At 40.3% G+C, this 16,006-nt stretch overlaps 1 protein-coding gene across 1 annotated transcript in view; it reads left to right on the forward strand.

Moving 5' to 3' along the window:
* LOC110969157 (chemokine-like protein TAFA-5) overlaps nt 1-16,006 on the forward strand; it is an 86,468-nt gene that overhangs the window by 13,727 nt on the left and 56,735 nt on the right. Inside the window, exon 2 of the mRNA XM_051952152.1 lies at nt 15,674-15,823. Coding sequence (XP_051808112.1) covers nt 15,674-15,823 — 150 coding nt within the window. The remainder of the gene's footprint in view (nt 1-15,673; nt 15,824-16,006) is intronic.

Below are 16,006 nucleotides of genomic sequence, written 5' to 3' on the forward strand. Positions count from 1 at the left end.
GAGGGCGCTATTGAGCTAACAACGATAAATGAAAACCAAATTTCATTAAGTGGAATTATTTACCATATATACACTCTTACACCAGCAGTTATATTGCAACCACAACATCATTAAAAACATATAGGGTTGTCAAGAAACATAATACATAGTAAGCTGCTGCCCACAGTATGTGGCCACCATTTAATGTGACTGTCGCTCCAAGTTTCAAACCAGCTGACCTTTGATCTTGTGTTTGTTCACGTACATCAGTTTGTGCCCGTAAAGTTGCTCTGAGCCATCATTAAACAGTTCAATATGACCTCGACTCATTTTCAGACACTTCTATAACAGTCTTAATAGTTGTTTAGTGTCAGAGAACAAACAGCTTCAGAGACTTTGTGTCTGACCCGATGTTGGATTCTGAATTTGTCTCCTGCTGCACAATAACAAACTCATTAATTGTCATCAGAGGATCAGCAAACAGCCACTGCAACACGTCAAAACCAATTTCAGGCTCATCATTATTCCTCTGTCTTCACTCTCAGTGCAAACACTGTGACTTTTCAATTTGCAGGGAAATAAAAAAAAAAAAAGAGTGTAGATAATAAAAGCTCATATAAACCACATGTCAGTTTATCTTTCTTCCTCTCAACCATGAATAGATTATGTGTCAGCTCTGATTGGACAGGAAACTGCAATACAAGCCGAGAAAACAATGCGCTGTAATTGTTATTATTCTGCTGCAATCAGAGCGAGCTATTTGCAGGCTCCATGCTGCTGCAGTCAAAACACAGAGCTTCATGTAATTTGTTCGGCTGCATCACAAAGTAAAAAACAGCCAAGAGTTTCACTGTAGAGATCAGAGGAAGGACATCAATCCCCACAGGCAGCAAGGCAGCACAGAAAGTTTGCTGCTGTTAAATAAAGGAATGACAATAATGGTAAAGTTCTACAGGATATAAAACCTTAGATAAGAAGTCTGTGAGGCAGGTGTCTTTATAGGGAAGGTAAAGATTCCTGCAAGTGGAAAAACTGCATTTTCAAAACCGAATCTTGGAAAGAAAGACTTTAAAACTGTGAGCTGGAATGAGATATGAATGGAGAGTGATGGGTTTACTGGTGAGGGTTGTTTCTTCTTTCTCACACCGTCTGCTTGAAATACACTATGGGTCAAAAGTTTTTGAACACCCCAATTTTTCCAGTTTTTTTATTGGAAATTTTGCATGTTAACATCTTATTGTGTTCTTTGAAATGAAGGAATAGAACAAATAAACAAATGAAGTTAAAAAAAATCAATGTAGAAACCAAGATGTATTCCAAAGTTTTGTCTAATCAGCATAGCCACCTTTGGCAGATATAACAGGTGAACAAACTTGTGGCGTTCTTTCCACAGTGGAAATCAAATATTCTTCAGAAAGTTCTTCCCAATTCTGTTGCAGAAGTTCCCATAAATGTGTGCCACTTGCTGGACGCTTTTCTTTCACTCTTCTGTCCAGTTCATCCCAAACCAACTCCATGGAGTTTCAGTCTAGAGATTGTGCTGCCACTCCATGTTTTCAAGCTCATAGTTTGGACTTATGTTTTGGGTCATTATCTTGCTATACCTCTGACCAACTAGGAACATAGCAGAGGGCACTGCATAGCACTGCAGAATGCTGTGGTAGGCGTTTTGGTTCAGGGTACCTCTCACCCTATACAAGTCACAATTCCTGGATCCAGAAAAATGGCCTCAGTCCATCATACTTCCTCCTCCATGTTTGACAGTTGATGTCACACACTGAGGAACCATCCTCCTCCTACTCAACAGCGCACAAAAATCTTGCGTAATGAACCTAAGATTTCAAATTTTGATTCATCAGTCCATAATTTCCTCTTTTCTAGTCTTCTGTAGTCCACTGGCGATGTTTCATGGCCCAGGCAAGCCTCTTTTTCCTATTCTCCCTCTTTTCCTATGCACCTTTAGGAACAGCATTCACAAGGTGCTTTGTCAGTCAAAACATGTAACTCAGACAATCAAGCAAGTCATAAGGAATCAAGGCAGAGCAGTCAATTACAATAAATATCAAAAATGATGTTAAATTAATAATTAGCTACGTTAGAACTCAAAACAAACGAAGGAAAAGGCAGTTTAAAATCGAACTTAGAAATTAATAACAAAGAAATTAGAGAAAGAAAGACCACATCATACTAAAAAACTAGGAAGCTACAATTAAAATAAAACAAGAGAGAACATGTTAAATAAACAAGACAGAAGAGAACAATAAAACTATCGAAAGCTAAAACCAAACTTCACGTAAAAGCAAGTCTATGGGGGTTTTCAGGAGTGTTCAAAACATTTATAATACATACAGATCTGTACATTGTAGAATATGGATATAGTGAGGCTGAACATTTATTCAATGACAGTAAAGAGTGAATGTGCTACCCTCTGTTTAACTCCCACCTCAAGATCAAACAGTTTTTGATCGTCTTAATTATACTACGTTAAAAAAATCAAATGCTGTGATAAAACTGCCTTTCATGAAGACCTCCACAGGAAAGAAAGATCAAGAATTTCCTCTGCTGCAGAGGATCAGGTCATCAGAGTCAGCAGCCTCACAAATCAACAATTAACAGCAGCTCAGATTAGACTCAGTGTTCCCAGAATTCAGGCAGTGGACACGTCTCAGCTGTTGGGAGGAGAGTATCAGAATCAGAATCAGAATCAGAATCACTTTATTCATCCCCGAAGGGAAATTCAGTTGTCAGGGTTCTTATCTGTCTAATTTTGAATTGAATAGCCTGACTGCTGATGGCAAGAAAGATTTCCTAATTCTTTTGGTCTTGCAGTGCAGGGATATGAGCCGTCCACTGATGTTTCGTTGTTCATTGAGGCAGATGTGAAGTGGATGATCCATGTTTGTCAGAATGGCCTCCATCTTGCTCAGTGCCCGTCTCTCCACCTCATCCTCCAATGTGTTCAATGTGATACCAACCACAGAGCCAGCTTTTTTAATCAGTTTGTTCAGACGCCTTGCATCCTTCTGTTTTATGCTGCCTCCCCAGCAGACTGCAGCATAAAACAGGACACTTGCTACCACAGACTGATAAAACATCTGCAGCATCTTACTGCAGATGTCTAGTGATCGAAGTCTTCTGAGGCAGTAAAGTCGGCTCTGGCCCTTTTTGTAGATGAAGTCTACGTTTGTAGACCAGTCCAACTTATTATCAAGATGGACACCTAAATATTTATATGATGTCACCATCTCCATGTCCACGCAACAAGTGTTCACTGGCTGAAGAGGGAGTTTGGATCTGCGGAAATCTATGATCATTTCCTTTGCCTTTGAGGCGTTGAGTAGCAGGCAGTTTTTGTGACTCCAGCCACTGAAGGCACTTATCAGATCTCTGTATTCAGCTTCATGTCCGTATCAGACCTTCATGTTGAAATGCTGCAAAGAAAACACTGCTGAGAAAACTTATTTAGCAAGGTCGTTTTATTTGTGGGTACATCTATATTAAATGTCCTCAATATATGTTGCTGTGATTTCTGATAATCAATAACTAATAAACAATGGTGCATTTCTAAAAGAAATGCTGCATTTCTGCCAATGCTTTATGGGGGAATGAACCGCCTTGGTGGAGTACTGTGATCTCTGAGTGCTTTTCTTCTTAAATACTGTGTTAGCAGCAGCCCAGCAGTGTCAGGAGCTGTGATGACTCTCAGTTAATAAAACACATGCTGCGTCTTTTACGTTCTAACCTGAAGCTGCTTGATTTGCAGTTTTCACCTCACAGTGACTACAGCTCATTTAAAAGACCTCCAGCAGTTAGGAGTTCCTGACGTGCGGATCCAGAACAAACTGTCGGCCGTCCGTAGATCTCCTTTGACCTTTATTTTCAGTCATCTTCTCTCGGCATCCGGTGCTCACACTGACAGAGATGAGGAACAGTAACGTCCCGGTGAGCTGCAGCAGATGGAGACCTAGAGAGAGTTGGTGATGAGCTGCAGCTTACAAGCTAACAGAGGTGTGCCTCTGCTCTCTCTCTGGTTACCAAAGGATACTTGCTAGCTATGTGTCTCTTACGTCATCTACATGCAAAGTGAATCCCAATTATGAGATGCTCCTGCAGCAGCAGGTCTGATCTCAGTACCTCAGAGGTCTCGGGGTTATTGAAAGAAAACAGCTGAGACGTGCTGTTCAGTGACCACAGCAGTATCATCTGTAAACAGAAGCTCTTTAGATTCTTTTACAACGCCAGGGATTAACAGAGCACACTTTTAGACAGTCTGCCTTCAAAGACGTCTGTTAAAGCCCACTTACTTTACACCTCCACATACCTGACTAACAGCCGGGTAGAGTGGGTCAAGTTGTTGGACTGTTGGTTCTGAAAATTTACAAAAATTGCTGGGCACTTTTCTGATGCAAGAAACTCCTGTTCAACCGTCAACAACAACCAAATAAATAATTAAATAACAGTTTAATAAATGAACCCTCGGAACTCCAAACAATTTCTTCTTCCACAGTTTTACTCCCTATAGACTAATTTTTCACTGCAATAAAAAGTTCTGCCCCTCCATGGAAACAGTATGACCATGGCTAGAAGTAAAGTAAAAGTAAACTCAAAAATGTTATAATGCCATGTTTTGTTGGTTTTTTTAAAAAGAAAGTTTAATTTTCGGACATTTCCCAACACATTGCGGCCAACCAGTTGCTCTGATACTGTTTTTAAGAAATGCTGCTTTTTCATTATTGCTCAAGTACATTTTATTTTAAATCTCACTTATGGTCGTTGTTACGGCCACCAGTATTGGTGTGCCGTCTAGTTTTTGGGGTGATGTCCTGATGTGTGGGCTCAGCTGTGGTTGTTCCAGAGTCTCTGGAACCCCAGCTGCCAGCCATCCCAGACTAATGACATGGTTGCAGGTATATAGCCTGCAGGTGTGGTGCTGGCTGCATCTGGTTGGTCAGAGGTGGAGGAGAGCTGGAGGGTGGCCCAATCAGCTGGCAGCTGGGGTTCCAGAGACTCTGGAACAACGAAAGCTGAACCCACACATGGAATTTCCCCCCACACAATGGCCCAGCAGGACATCACCCCAAAAACTAGACGGCAATACTGGTGGCCCAAACAGTCGTCTTTCTGGTTTGTGTGAACACATCCTGCAGTTCACCTGACAACACCTGGAAGTTTGTCATGGCTGAGTCTGTCCTGGCTTCTAAGATGCAATTTTTAGTTTTTTTATGCGGATTCTTGCATATTATTTATATTTGTCAGATTTTTAAATGTGACGTAGAATGCTAGCCTAGCCGCGCTAGACAACCCACGGCAACGAATTTAATTTTCTGCCAGGGAGGGTCTAGTTACCCTCCATAAGGCTCGAGGCTGGATTCTCCTAAAACTGGCCGGACCAATCACCATGAAGTGTAGAGTCAGAAGGCGGGCGTAACTAAGTGACGACAGAGGCGCGACGATTCTGACAGAAACAACCGGTGCACAATAAACAGTTATCTTTCGACTCGGTTTTGGCCACAGCCCTTAAAGATTTGAAGCTAAAATTCAACTTGAAAGATAAACAAAGGACGGCACTGAAGTGTTTCATTGAGAAGAAAGACGTATTTGGACTTATGCCGACGGGATATAGCAAATCCTTAATACACCAGTTGGCTCCGCGGCTCCGCTGGTTGGGAAGCTAATGGGACTTAGCCACAATCCGCCGGTGCTCTCGGAACTACGTCAGCCTATTCATTGCGTTGATTGGTTGTATACCTACCCAATTGCTGCAGAGGGATTTGATAGACAACCTTTTAGCCCGCCTCCCTCCCTGTCGAGCTTCCCTAGACCCTTGTGCCGTCAGAAACATGGGTGTAGCATGGCTAGGCTAGTAGAATGCAGGTATTTTGATTAAATATCATCATCTTTGGCTTATTTTCTTCCTGATACATCAAACATCCATGGAACGTCAGAAAGTTTAAAATTGAATGATCCCCCCCCCCCCCCCCCCCCCCTTTTTTTAAAGAAAACATACCTTTCATGACACAATCAAAACAGTGAAGAAGACTAGTGCAGATACAAACCAGCAGGAACTGTTTAGTGCCATTTAACTGGGAGGAACAACCACCTTTTTAGATAATAAGAACTGAACGGCATGAAGAATGAGGCAGTAATGCGAGGACTTGATTGATTAATATGTTGATGATTGGTGTTTTTTCTTACCTTCAGACAGAATCAAGTTGACTGTTTATCGCTGTTTCCAGTCTTTGTGCTCGGCTAAACTAACCGGCTGCTAGCTGTAGCTTCATTTCTATTTAGACATGATAATATACATTTCCCATAATGCTTTAAAAAAGTAAACATATGCTGCCTTTTTAACCAAGAACACCATGTGTCCTGAGCCAGGGCCAACAGCGTCAAAGTTGTCCAAACGGTGTGTAAAGTGTTATTCACAGTGTAGTTGCTGTGAGCAGATATTGTATTTATTAAAACCAATGAAACTGTTTGTCAGATACGTTCATTAAAAACTTTTCCTCATGTTTGACAAACACGGTCTAGGCAGCAATATGTTTCTCTCCCGCTGACTGTGTTTGCTGTTGCAGAATATTAATGTCATTTGTCGAAGGCAGAGTTGAATTAAGACTTCGTAACATTCAGAAACTTGTCTGACTTTAATTTAGTTTTTCATTAAATCCTTCCCTTCACAGTACAGCAGTCTGTGTATTGGTGTGTTAGCCTCATCCTCTGACCTTTGTGTCAGATGTGGCTGCACTCAGACAGATGAAGGGAAACGTGTCCCTTCCCCAGCATCACCTTTGACTCTTTTCATATTAAATTACGCTACTGATTCCACATAAGTCACAGGGGTCTGTATACTGTCTGCATTCATACAGGAGGAGGAGGAGGAGGAGGAGATGATAACCCTCATCACAGCAGCACTCAGACAGCAATGAGATAGTTTATTAGCTTCCATGTAGCCCTGAGGCTAGCAGGACGGGGAGGGCACATCAGAGGCAGAGCAGCAGTGGTGTTAATGCAGGCTGTCAGACGTAATTATGAGCTTCATTAAAACTGCACAGAGTCTCAACACAAGGCTCTGAGCAGCGTTAGTGTTCTGAAAAAGAAGCTTCGACCTGTTAAATCTGCATTTTATGAAACACAGCTACTCAGTTTGAAGCAGCTTTTTAATACAGGTTTCACAAACACATACATGCACACACAATTATATTACATATAATTAATACATACATACACTGCCTGTCAAAAGTTTAGACACACCTTCTCATTTAATTTTTTTTTATGTATTTTCATGACTATTTACATTGTTGAGTATCACTGAAGGTATCAAAACTGTCAATGAACACTTATGGAATTCTGTAGCAAATAAAAAAGTGTGAAATTAGTCAAAATGGGTTTTAGATTGTGGATTTTTCAAAATAGTCACCCTTTGCTTTGATTACTGCTTTGTACACTTGTGGCGTTCTCTTGAATGCATTAAATGACAAAATCCCATAAATAATATCTATGTCGTCTATCAAACCGACGTTAGGTGTGACCACCCTTTGCCTTTTCAACAGCTCATCAGAGTTCTTCTGTTGATTTAGTCTGTTTCATTGTGCCCCGTCTCTTCATGTAATCCCATGTGAGTCTGTTGCAAGACTCCTTGTTCTTCTTGTGGCTCTCTGTCTGCAGTTATGGTGAGGATTGCATTCATGAATAACCAGATGCCTCCCAAATGATGAGGCATAACTGGGAAACTGTGCACAGTACTGCATGTTTAAACCAGCACAAAAATCCACAGTCTGGTATGAAACTTAATGTTGGAATCATGGTTCAGCGCATATTCAGTACAGCTGAGAAAAGAAAAGGAAGAAGTGTATGTAAAATGCAATATGGCTTTAAAAAAACTAATATTTTCAATACAATAAAAAAGAGCAGCTAGCAGTGCATAGTTTTTATTGTTACTCTTAATGCCCTCAATTGTTGCATGCTAGCAATTAGCATACTCGGTGTTTGCTCTCAAATATAAAATAAAAGTAAAAATGTCCACAAAAACAAGCACACATTTTCATCCTCCATCCATTATCTATACACCATTTCCTCCTGGAGTCTATACCAGCTGACTTAAGGTGAAGGCAGGGCACACCCTTAACAGGTCACCAGTCTATCACAAGACTACACATAGAGACAAACAATCACACTCGCATTCACATCTACGGACAATTAACAGTTACCAATAAACCTCATGCATTTTTGTAGACTGTGGGAGGAAGCCAGAGAACCCAGAGAAAACTCACACATGCACAGAGAGAACATGCAAACTCCACGCAGAAAGATCCCAGGAAGATGGGACATGAACCGGGGATCTTCTAGCTGCAAGGAGAAAGTGCCAACCACCAAGCCACCGTGCAGCCCTGTACATTTTCATATGTTACTGAAATGCCCAAGAAAGCCAGTGGTGTGCTTTAAAATCTTCACAAAACTGGCAGAGTGTCTGAAGGAGAATAACCGCTGCAGTTACAGCATTTTTCATGTATTGAATGGTTCTTTATTAATAAATGTGCCGTTTCATCCCTAGTATATATCACCCTGGTCACATTACAATTCTGTTCAAAGGAATTTATTTGCACTCAGCCCTAAAGAAGGATGTGATGTCATTTCTGATGCCTCTAAACAATGTATGAGAGTGACATCACATTCATGAATATAGTGATAAACAGTCATTGTGCTGTTGAGACATTGATGTTTGAACTTGTGTTCTGAAGATAAAAAGCTGAAGAGATGTCCTGTTAGATTGTTTCAGACTCCACAAAGCTCCCTCAGAACAGCAGTAACTGTAAAAAAAATTTGCTGTGCAAACACAGTTCAAATTAAACTGCCTCATTTTATGTTTTGATATTGATGTTTTTTGCAGAATATTGACTGTTTTCATATATTGTTTCGATTATGTCCTTTTCCTGTGGAAGGGGAAAAGCCTGTGTGTTTTGGAGAGAGAAATACTCCTCGTCCCTCAGACATTAATCCTCCTGAGCGATAAGTCACTTGATGGACAGCAGCAATGGCTCTGAGCCGATAGAAACAACAGTACTGTCTTCATTTATGTTTCACATAGACTCTGCTGACAGAAAACGCAGCTCGCTGTATCAAAACCTCTCAGCTCCTGAGTGCTGCTGCCACTGCCTCAAGTTTCAGTCTCACAGCTGAGGCTTTTCACCCCGACAGTCAGGATTTCTAACAGCGTCCATGACAGAATGAACAGCTGAAGGACAGAGTGGCCTTTCAGAGGGGCTGTGAAAGTGTAAAAAAAAAATTTTTATCAAACAAAAAAACTGTGATGAAATAACTCTCATGCAGAGCTTTTGACAAGCGTCTCATTAGACTGTCTTTTAACTAAAGAGATTAAAAAAAACATTTTATTTTCTGAAAGAATTTAACTAACTTTACTTGTTAACGGTTTCAGGGTCAAAAAAAAAGTTTTGTATTATTTAAAAATGTTTTTGATTCATAGGTTTATAATACACAGTAAATGAACAGATATTCCTTGGGGGTGTTACACCTTTAACAACTAACATTTCAAAAAGAACAAAACATACATAATACTACCATTGGAATGACTACTAATACTTGTATCCCAATTTAAAGTACAGAAAAGCAAAAAACAATTTTGACATTACCCATGCCATTTTGAGTAAGAATATCTCAGTAACTACAAATATAACCTTGCTGCTTTTTTGTACAGTGATAGAAGACAGATGGAACTGTCTTGTAGAAAAATTTGGGGTCTCTGGTACCTGTCCTACACTGAGATTTTTGCCACCAAAAATAGCCAATTAAAAATCTCGTCCAACTTTGGGAGCTCATATTTTCCAAACTGAGGTACCTAGAAAGCTCCAGTTTGCTAAGTTATCACACAAGTTTGTGTAGAATGGAACCCAGGGGTGTTAGAACACTTCTGTGCAGTATTTCTAGTACTTTTAAGGTTCCAAACCCCACCTGCAAGTAGGTTTGTCTTAATTTTTTAGCATTTTTAGCAAGCCCCCATGGCCTGCAGAGTGTAAGGAAACACCTGGGGATGTTTGTGGGGCACTAGCTACATGCAGAGGCCTTGTTTACCAACTCACAGCTCTCTGGTATGTCTAGAGGCTGAGAATTAACCACTGAAAGATGCAAAAAAAATAAAAAATAAAAAACTGGCGAGGCTTTTTATAGCCCAAATTCTGGAAATTTCAGACCCCCACAACTCAGAAACTATTTGAGCTACAGGCCTACAATTTTGCGTAGAAAGTACTTTTGTAACCATCTAGTGACATGAAAATTTAGGACTAATTTGAAAATGGTGCGGCAACCACCATCTGGTGAAACCACACGGAATGACCCTACTACAAAAGTTTGGGGTCACTCAGAAATGTCCCTATTTATGAAAGGAAAACTGTGTCTTTCAATGAAGACAACATTAAATGAATCCGAAATACGATCAAGACATTGTTAATGTGGTAAATGACTATTCTAGCTGGAAACGTCTGATTTTTAATGGAATATCTCCATAGGGGTACAGAGGAACATTTCCAGCAACCATCACTCCTGTGTTCTAATGCTACATTGTGTTAGCTAACCGTATTAAAGGATAATTGATGACTAGATAACCCTTTTACAATTTTGTTAGCACATGAATGAAAGTGTGAGATTTCATGGAAAATGTGAAATTGCCTGTTTTACCCAAACTTTTGAGCGGTAGTGCATCTGTATGTCAGCAGCAAACCATGCTTTTCAGGGCCCTGAAGACGTGCGTGTTCTACAGTTTTACCAATTTTTCAGTTAATTGAAGTGATTAATAAAGAAAAAATTAACATTCTATACAGGGCCGGACTGGGAAAGAAATTCAGGCCGGGAGATTTCCAATCAGTCAGGCCACTTCCGCCACCGCAAGGGTTGTGTCACGTGGGATAATGCATCAAAATTTTGTTTTTTTTCCTTCCAAAAATATGCCTTTTACAGTTATGTTATAGCAATTACAACACTACTAAACAGACAGTAAGTCTATTAAACACAACCATAATGACAGCTCCATACAGTCCAGTACTTTCTCTTCTGGAATCTCTTCACTACCCTCACCAATTTTCCAATGTTTTCCTTTTCCTATTATTTATGTAACATGTGGAATTAAAAAAATATATATTATTTTGTCAGCAAATCATTTAGATGTCAGCTGGTCATAGCTAATAGTATATGCAAACACCAATGTTCATTTTATAACTGAAAATTGTAAGTCAACTGCCTATCCTACCTGAAGAGGGGGTCTCAAATGTTTTCAGGCTTCCTGCAACCCACCTGACACCTGTGGAGCTTATTTGGGCCAGACATTTTTATTATATTTTGGCCTTTGAAGTCTGATGATGCATTTGTGAGAAGAACCGACCGTTTGTAAACTTACTTGAAGTAAGAGTGCTCCATAATCTCCGCTCCTTCCACTCTCTGGCCTCACTCTCATATCACCGCTCTGCAGTTCGTTCTCTATGAAGGGGCGGGCCATAAAGCAACTAACCAATCTTGGCACGTTTCTTCTAAAAAAATGTCACTTTGACCAATCCCTATCCTTCTGATTTAGAGCTCAGAGCACTTGCTTTGTGTGAGTGACAGGAGGGTGGGCGTGTACTCTGTAAGGCTTCTAGCGCTGCTGTCTCTGGCCTGTCTGCCAAAAAGCCAATCAACTTTTTTTCATTGGCCTGCCAGTCCGTGGCTGGCCTGTCCAGGCAGGCCAATAAGGAGGCAGGCCACCGGGAAAAGTCCCACCTCTCCCGATTGCCAGTCCTGGCCTGATTCTATATATAAAAAATTTTGAACAAACTAACAGATTTGGGGGAAATGTTAAGGGAAGGACAGAAATAACACTAGGATTAATTGACTGGATTTTGGCAGTGATGCAGCTTATAGTCTGGATCCGTGGATTTGTTGAAGATCCCATATAGCTCAAGTGGGCGACCCATGTGCAGGGGCTATAGTCCCCAATGCAGCAGCCTGGGTTCGATTGCAGGCAATTTACTGCATGTCTCCCCCTATTCCTCTCCCTACTTTCCTGTCTGCCTATCAGCTCTACGTATCTAATAAAGCCAACAAAAGGCAATAAAATAAAATTTCTGTATTATTGCGAGATCGTGGCACGGCGTAACTGTAACTATGCCGACAAATGGACACTACGCCAGCTGCCTGCTGACAATCACATGAATGATCCCACAAATTATTTAAATATTTTAACTGTCGTAAATCATCAAGCAGCAAAATACAAAATGTAACTTGTGATTTATATTACAAAGTATTAAACTAACGGTTAAACCTGCAAATTCTGACACTTTTTTTTTTTTTTTTTTTTTTTGAGATGACCAGTTCTTTAAATCAGCAGTACAACAGTAAAAAAATAAATAAATAAATCCAAGTTCCTATTAAACCCCTTAACAAAGTGTCTGGTCTGTATGTTAGAAAAGTGCAACATGGACATTTTACAGCACAGAGCAGCTAAAGTGACTCCTTTTCTCCTTGTTGTATAAATGTTGTCTCACTTTATACTTGTAGATTTGGACTGAAAATACAGCAGAATTTCCAGCACAGCTGTTGTCTTTACCTTCTGATGAATTTGTCTCATGATATTTTATAGGGCCGCAGCTTGGTTAACATATCGTGTTAATTTGCTGTGTTTCAGTCATTATTTCAAACTCATTTCATTGTCTGACAACAAAAAAAATCTGTAACTAAGAACAACTATACCGATAATTCATCTGTGTATACATATATCTCGATATATACATATACACTCCTGTTCAAGAGATTGTGGTCACCCAGACAATATGTTTTTCATGAAAACTCGCACTTTTATTCATGTGTCAGTAGTCTGTTGTGTCCAGTGTTCTCTTTTATGCTGTAGTTTGTTGGGGAGGAAGCATTAAAAAGAGGGATGCTGCCCGACTGGACAGACTGGTGAGGAGAGCTGGCTCAGTGGTGGACTCAGAGCTGGACTCTCTGGTCTCAGCAGCAGAGAGAAGGACCCTGGAGGAGATTCTCTCCTTCCTGGACAACACCCAGCCTCCTCTGCACAGGACTGTGATCAGGCAGAGGAGTGTGTTCAGCTCCAGGCTGCTGTCTCTGACCTGCTGCACCAACAGACTCAGGAACTCTTTTCGTCCCTCTGGCCATCAGACTGTACAACTCATCATTGAGTAGTCGGGGGAAATCACAATCACAATCACATCAGGGACAAATGTGATTATTATAGAATGTCCATGCACCTTAGGAAGTTTGAAAAAATGTTTTCCTACTACCTGTCAAAGTCACTTTAAATCAGTCAAATTCACTTTAAATCACCATGCCATGAAATGAGTAAATAGTGTGTATTCAATTTTAATTACACTTATTATTTTACAGATTTTAAAATTAGAAGCATTTTTATAGAATAGTGTTGTACTGCAAGATTTATCAGAGTATATGCTACTAACATGCCTTTTTCTCATTTTATGTTGTATGTAAGCTGCTGAACACTTGAATTTTCCTTGGGATTAATAAAGTATCCATCCATCCATCCATCCATCCATCCATCCATCCATCCATCCATCCATCCATCCATCCATCCGTCTCTCTGTCTGTCTCTCTGTCTGTCTGTCTGTCTATCTATCTATCTATCTATAATTCCACATGGGTTTTCTAACCATCAGTCAACATTTCAGCACAATTAGCAAACACAATGTAACATTAGAAGACAGGAGTGATGGTTGCTGGAAATGTTCCTCTGTACCCCTATGGAGATATTCCATTAAAAATCAATCGTTTCCTGCTAGAATAGTCATTTACCACATTAACAATGTCTAGACTGTATTTCTGATTAATTTAATATTATCTTCATTGAAAAAGATGCTTTCCTTTCACAAATAAAGACATTCGTAAGTGATGCAAAACTTTTGAACGGTAGGGTATGAGCTCAGAGATCAGGAGAGAAGCGTCCTGTTCGTTTTTACATCGTGTGTTTGTGCGCCGAAACCGCCTTTTTGTTCTGTGATCATTAGAAGTACTCTCATACTCTCAAAGTTTTTGGTCTTTGGAGACTTTTACAATGAGCTGAGCCAAAGGAAAACATTTCCTGTTTTAGTTAAATTAAAAAAAAGAAAAAAAAACTTGTCAATTAAAAACAGATTTTCAGCATTTACCTCATTGATTTTGCTGACTAATCGTAGCACCTCTTGGCTTAACGGTTGCTTGCTGATTGGAAGCATTTGGTAAAAGACATACTATTGTGATGAAGAATACCAAGTGTTTATGATGATCGTACTGATAATAGCCATAAAATAACCCTGAATATAGGGCATTATCAGAGAGGAATATACTGAGGCTAACATACAGGATTCCTACAGTCATCATCTTGCTCCATAGAAATCTGTCCTCTTATTTGTGAAGATTTTGCAGGACAAGACGAATTTCCCCTCCCCTTCTTGTCTGTTTTGTCCCGCTGAGAAAACTTTCCTTTTTATATGCAAAGTGTCCACAAAAGGTTTTCAGACACGGCCGTTGACAGAATGGAGCAGCTACCCAGTCAGACACCATGCTGAACTTCAGAGCAGTGTGTGCTTCTTAGAAAGACTCGTCTTTTAATGAGCTCCTGCTGTTGTTGCTGTTGCTGATGTTGCTGGTGACGATCGTGTCATCATTGTCGTTGTTTTCCCGCCTCCTGTCTCTATGAACGAATCCTTCTGTTTTCTCCTCTCTGAAGTCCTGCCTGTTAGGGGTCAGGTCCTCTCTACAACCAGGACAGTCCATGGTCCTATTGATGACAGTTCATCAGCATTCAGGGGGGGCTCCTGCCATCACCACGGCGACCAAATACAACGACCTCCCACCCCTCTGCTCCAGAGGCTTTAATCTGTGATTCGCCCAGCAGTCATCCCTCCATCAGTCTGTGTGTCAGCTGCACTCAGCCAACATTAGAATTATCTCTTTCACTGTTCAATTAAAGGTTTCATTTTAAAAATGTCACAAAATTTCACTTAACGATATCAACAGTTCTCTGTGCCAGATCGTTTTCTCCTCTCCTGAAGAAAACAGATTTGAATTAGAAATTTTTTTATGTTACCACAAAAAAAGAAATGTTGATTTTATCTGTAATATTCTTATTATGCATAATAATCAGCTGCACATATGAAGGGATCCTTAAAGGGGTTGCAGGTGTTCTCAGTGCAGCTGCAGAGGTCCCTGTAGACACATGAGCATCAGTATCTTATTTCCCTCGAACAAACCATACTGTGAGGTGACATCTCAGTGGTACAATGTCCAGTTAAAATATACACTAATGTTTAAAAGTTTGGGGTCACAGAAAAGCAATTTTTTTTTCAATGAAGATAACATTAAATTAATCAGAAATACAGCAACCATCACTCCTGTGTTCTAATGCTACATTGTGTTAGCTAATCGTGTTGAAAGGCTAACTGATGATTAGAAAACCCTTGCGCATTTATGTTAGCACATGAAGAAAAATATGAGTTTTCATGGAAAACATGAAATTGTCTGAACAATCCCAAACTTTTAAATGTGGTGTAGTGTATATAGACTTGGATCTGGAGTCAGATCAGCTGCAGAGTTACACAGCACTTTCAAGTGCCTCTGACTGAATACTAAAGCTTCTCATTGAAATGAAGCCTCTTAAAATGTATTACATTCACATGATTACTTATGTTGCCTCACTCAGGTCAGCTGGTGGCAGGAACCTGTGAGATCGTCACTCTGGACAGGGACAGCAGTCAGCCCAGGAGGACCATCGCCCGGCAGACGGCCCGCTGTGCCTGCAGGAAGGGGCAGATCGCCGGGACGACACGAGCCAGACCAGCCTGTGTCGACGGTAAGACCCTCTGAAGCCAAACAGCACTACAACGGCAAAAAGCAGAAACTGTAGAAGGTATTAAGTCAAGAAAAACAAGTCTAAGATTTTCAGATGTGATGACAAACTTCATAAAAGACAAAAAAGGTTATAATGTTCCACTGTTAGATATTTTTTGACTGAAAAATCTGTGTCACTGAACAA

Source organism: Acanthochromis polyacanthus, chromosome 8, assembly GCF_021347895.1.
Source record: "Acanthochromis polyacanthus isolate Apoly-LR-REF ecotype Palm Island chromosome 8, KAUST_Apoly_ChrSc, whole genome shotgun sequence".
NCBI classification, from domain to species: Eukaryota; Metazoa; Chordata; class Actinopteri; family Pomacentridae; genus Acanthochromis; species Acanthochromis polyacanthus.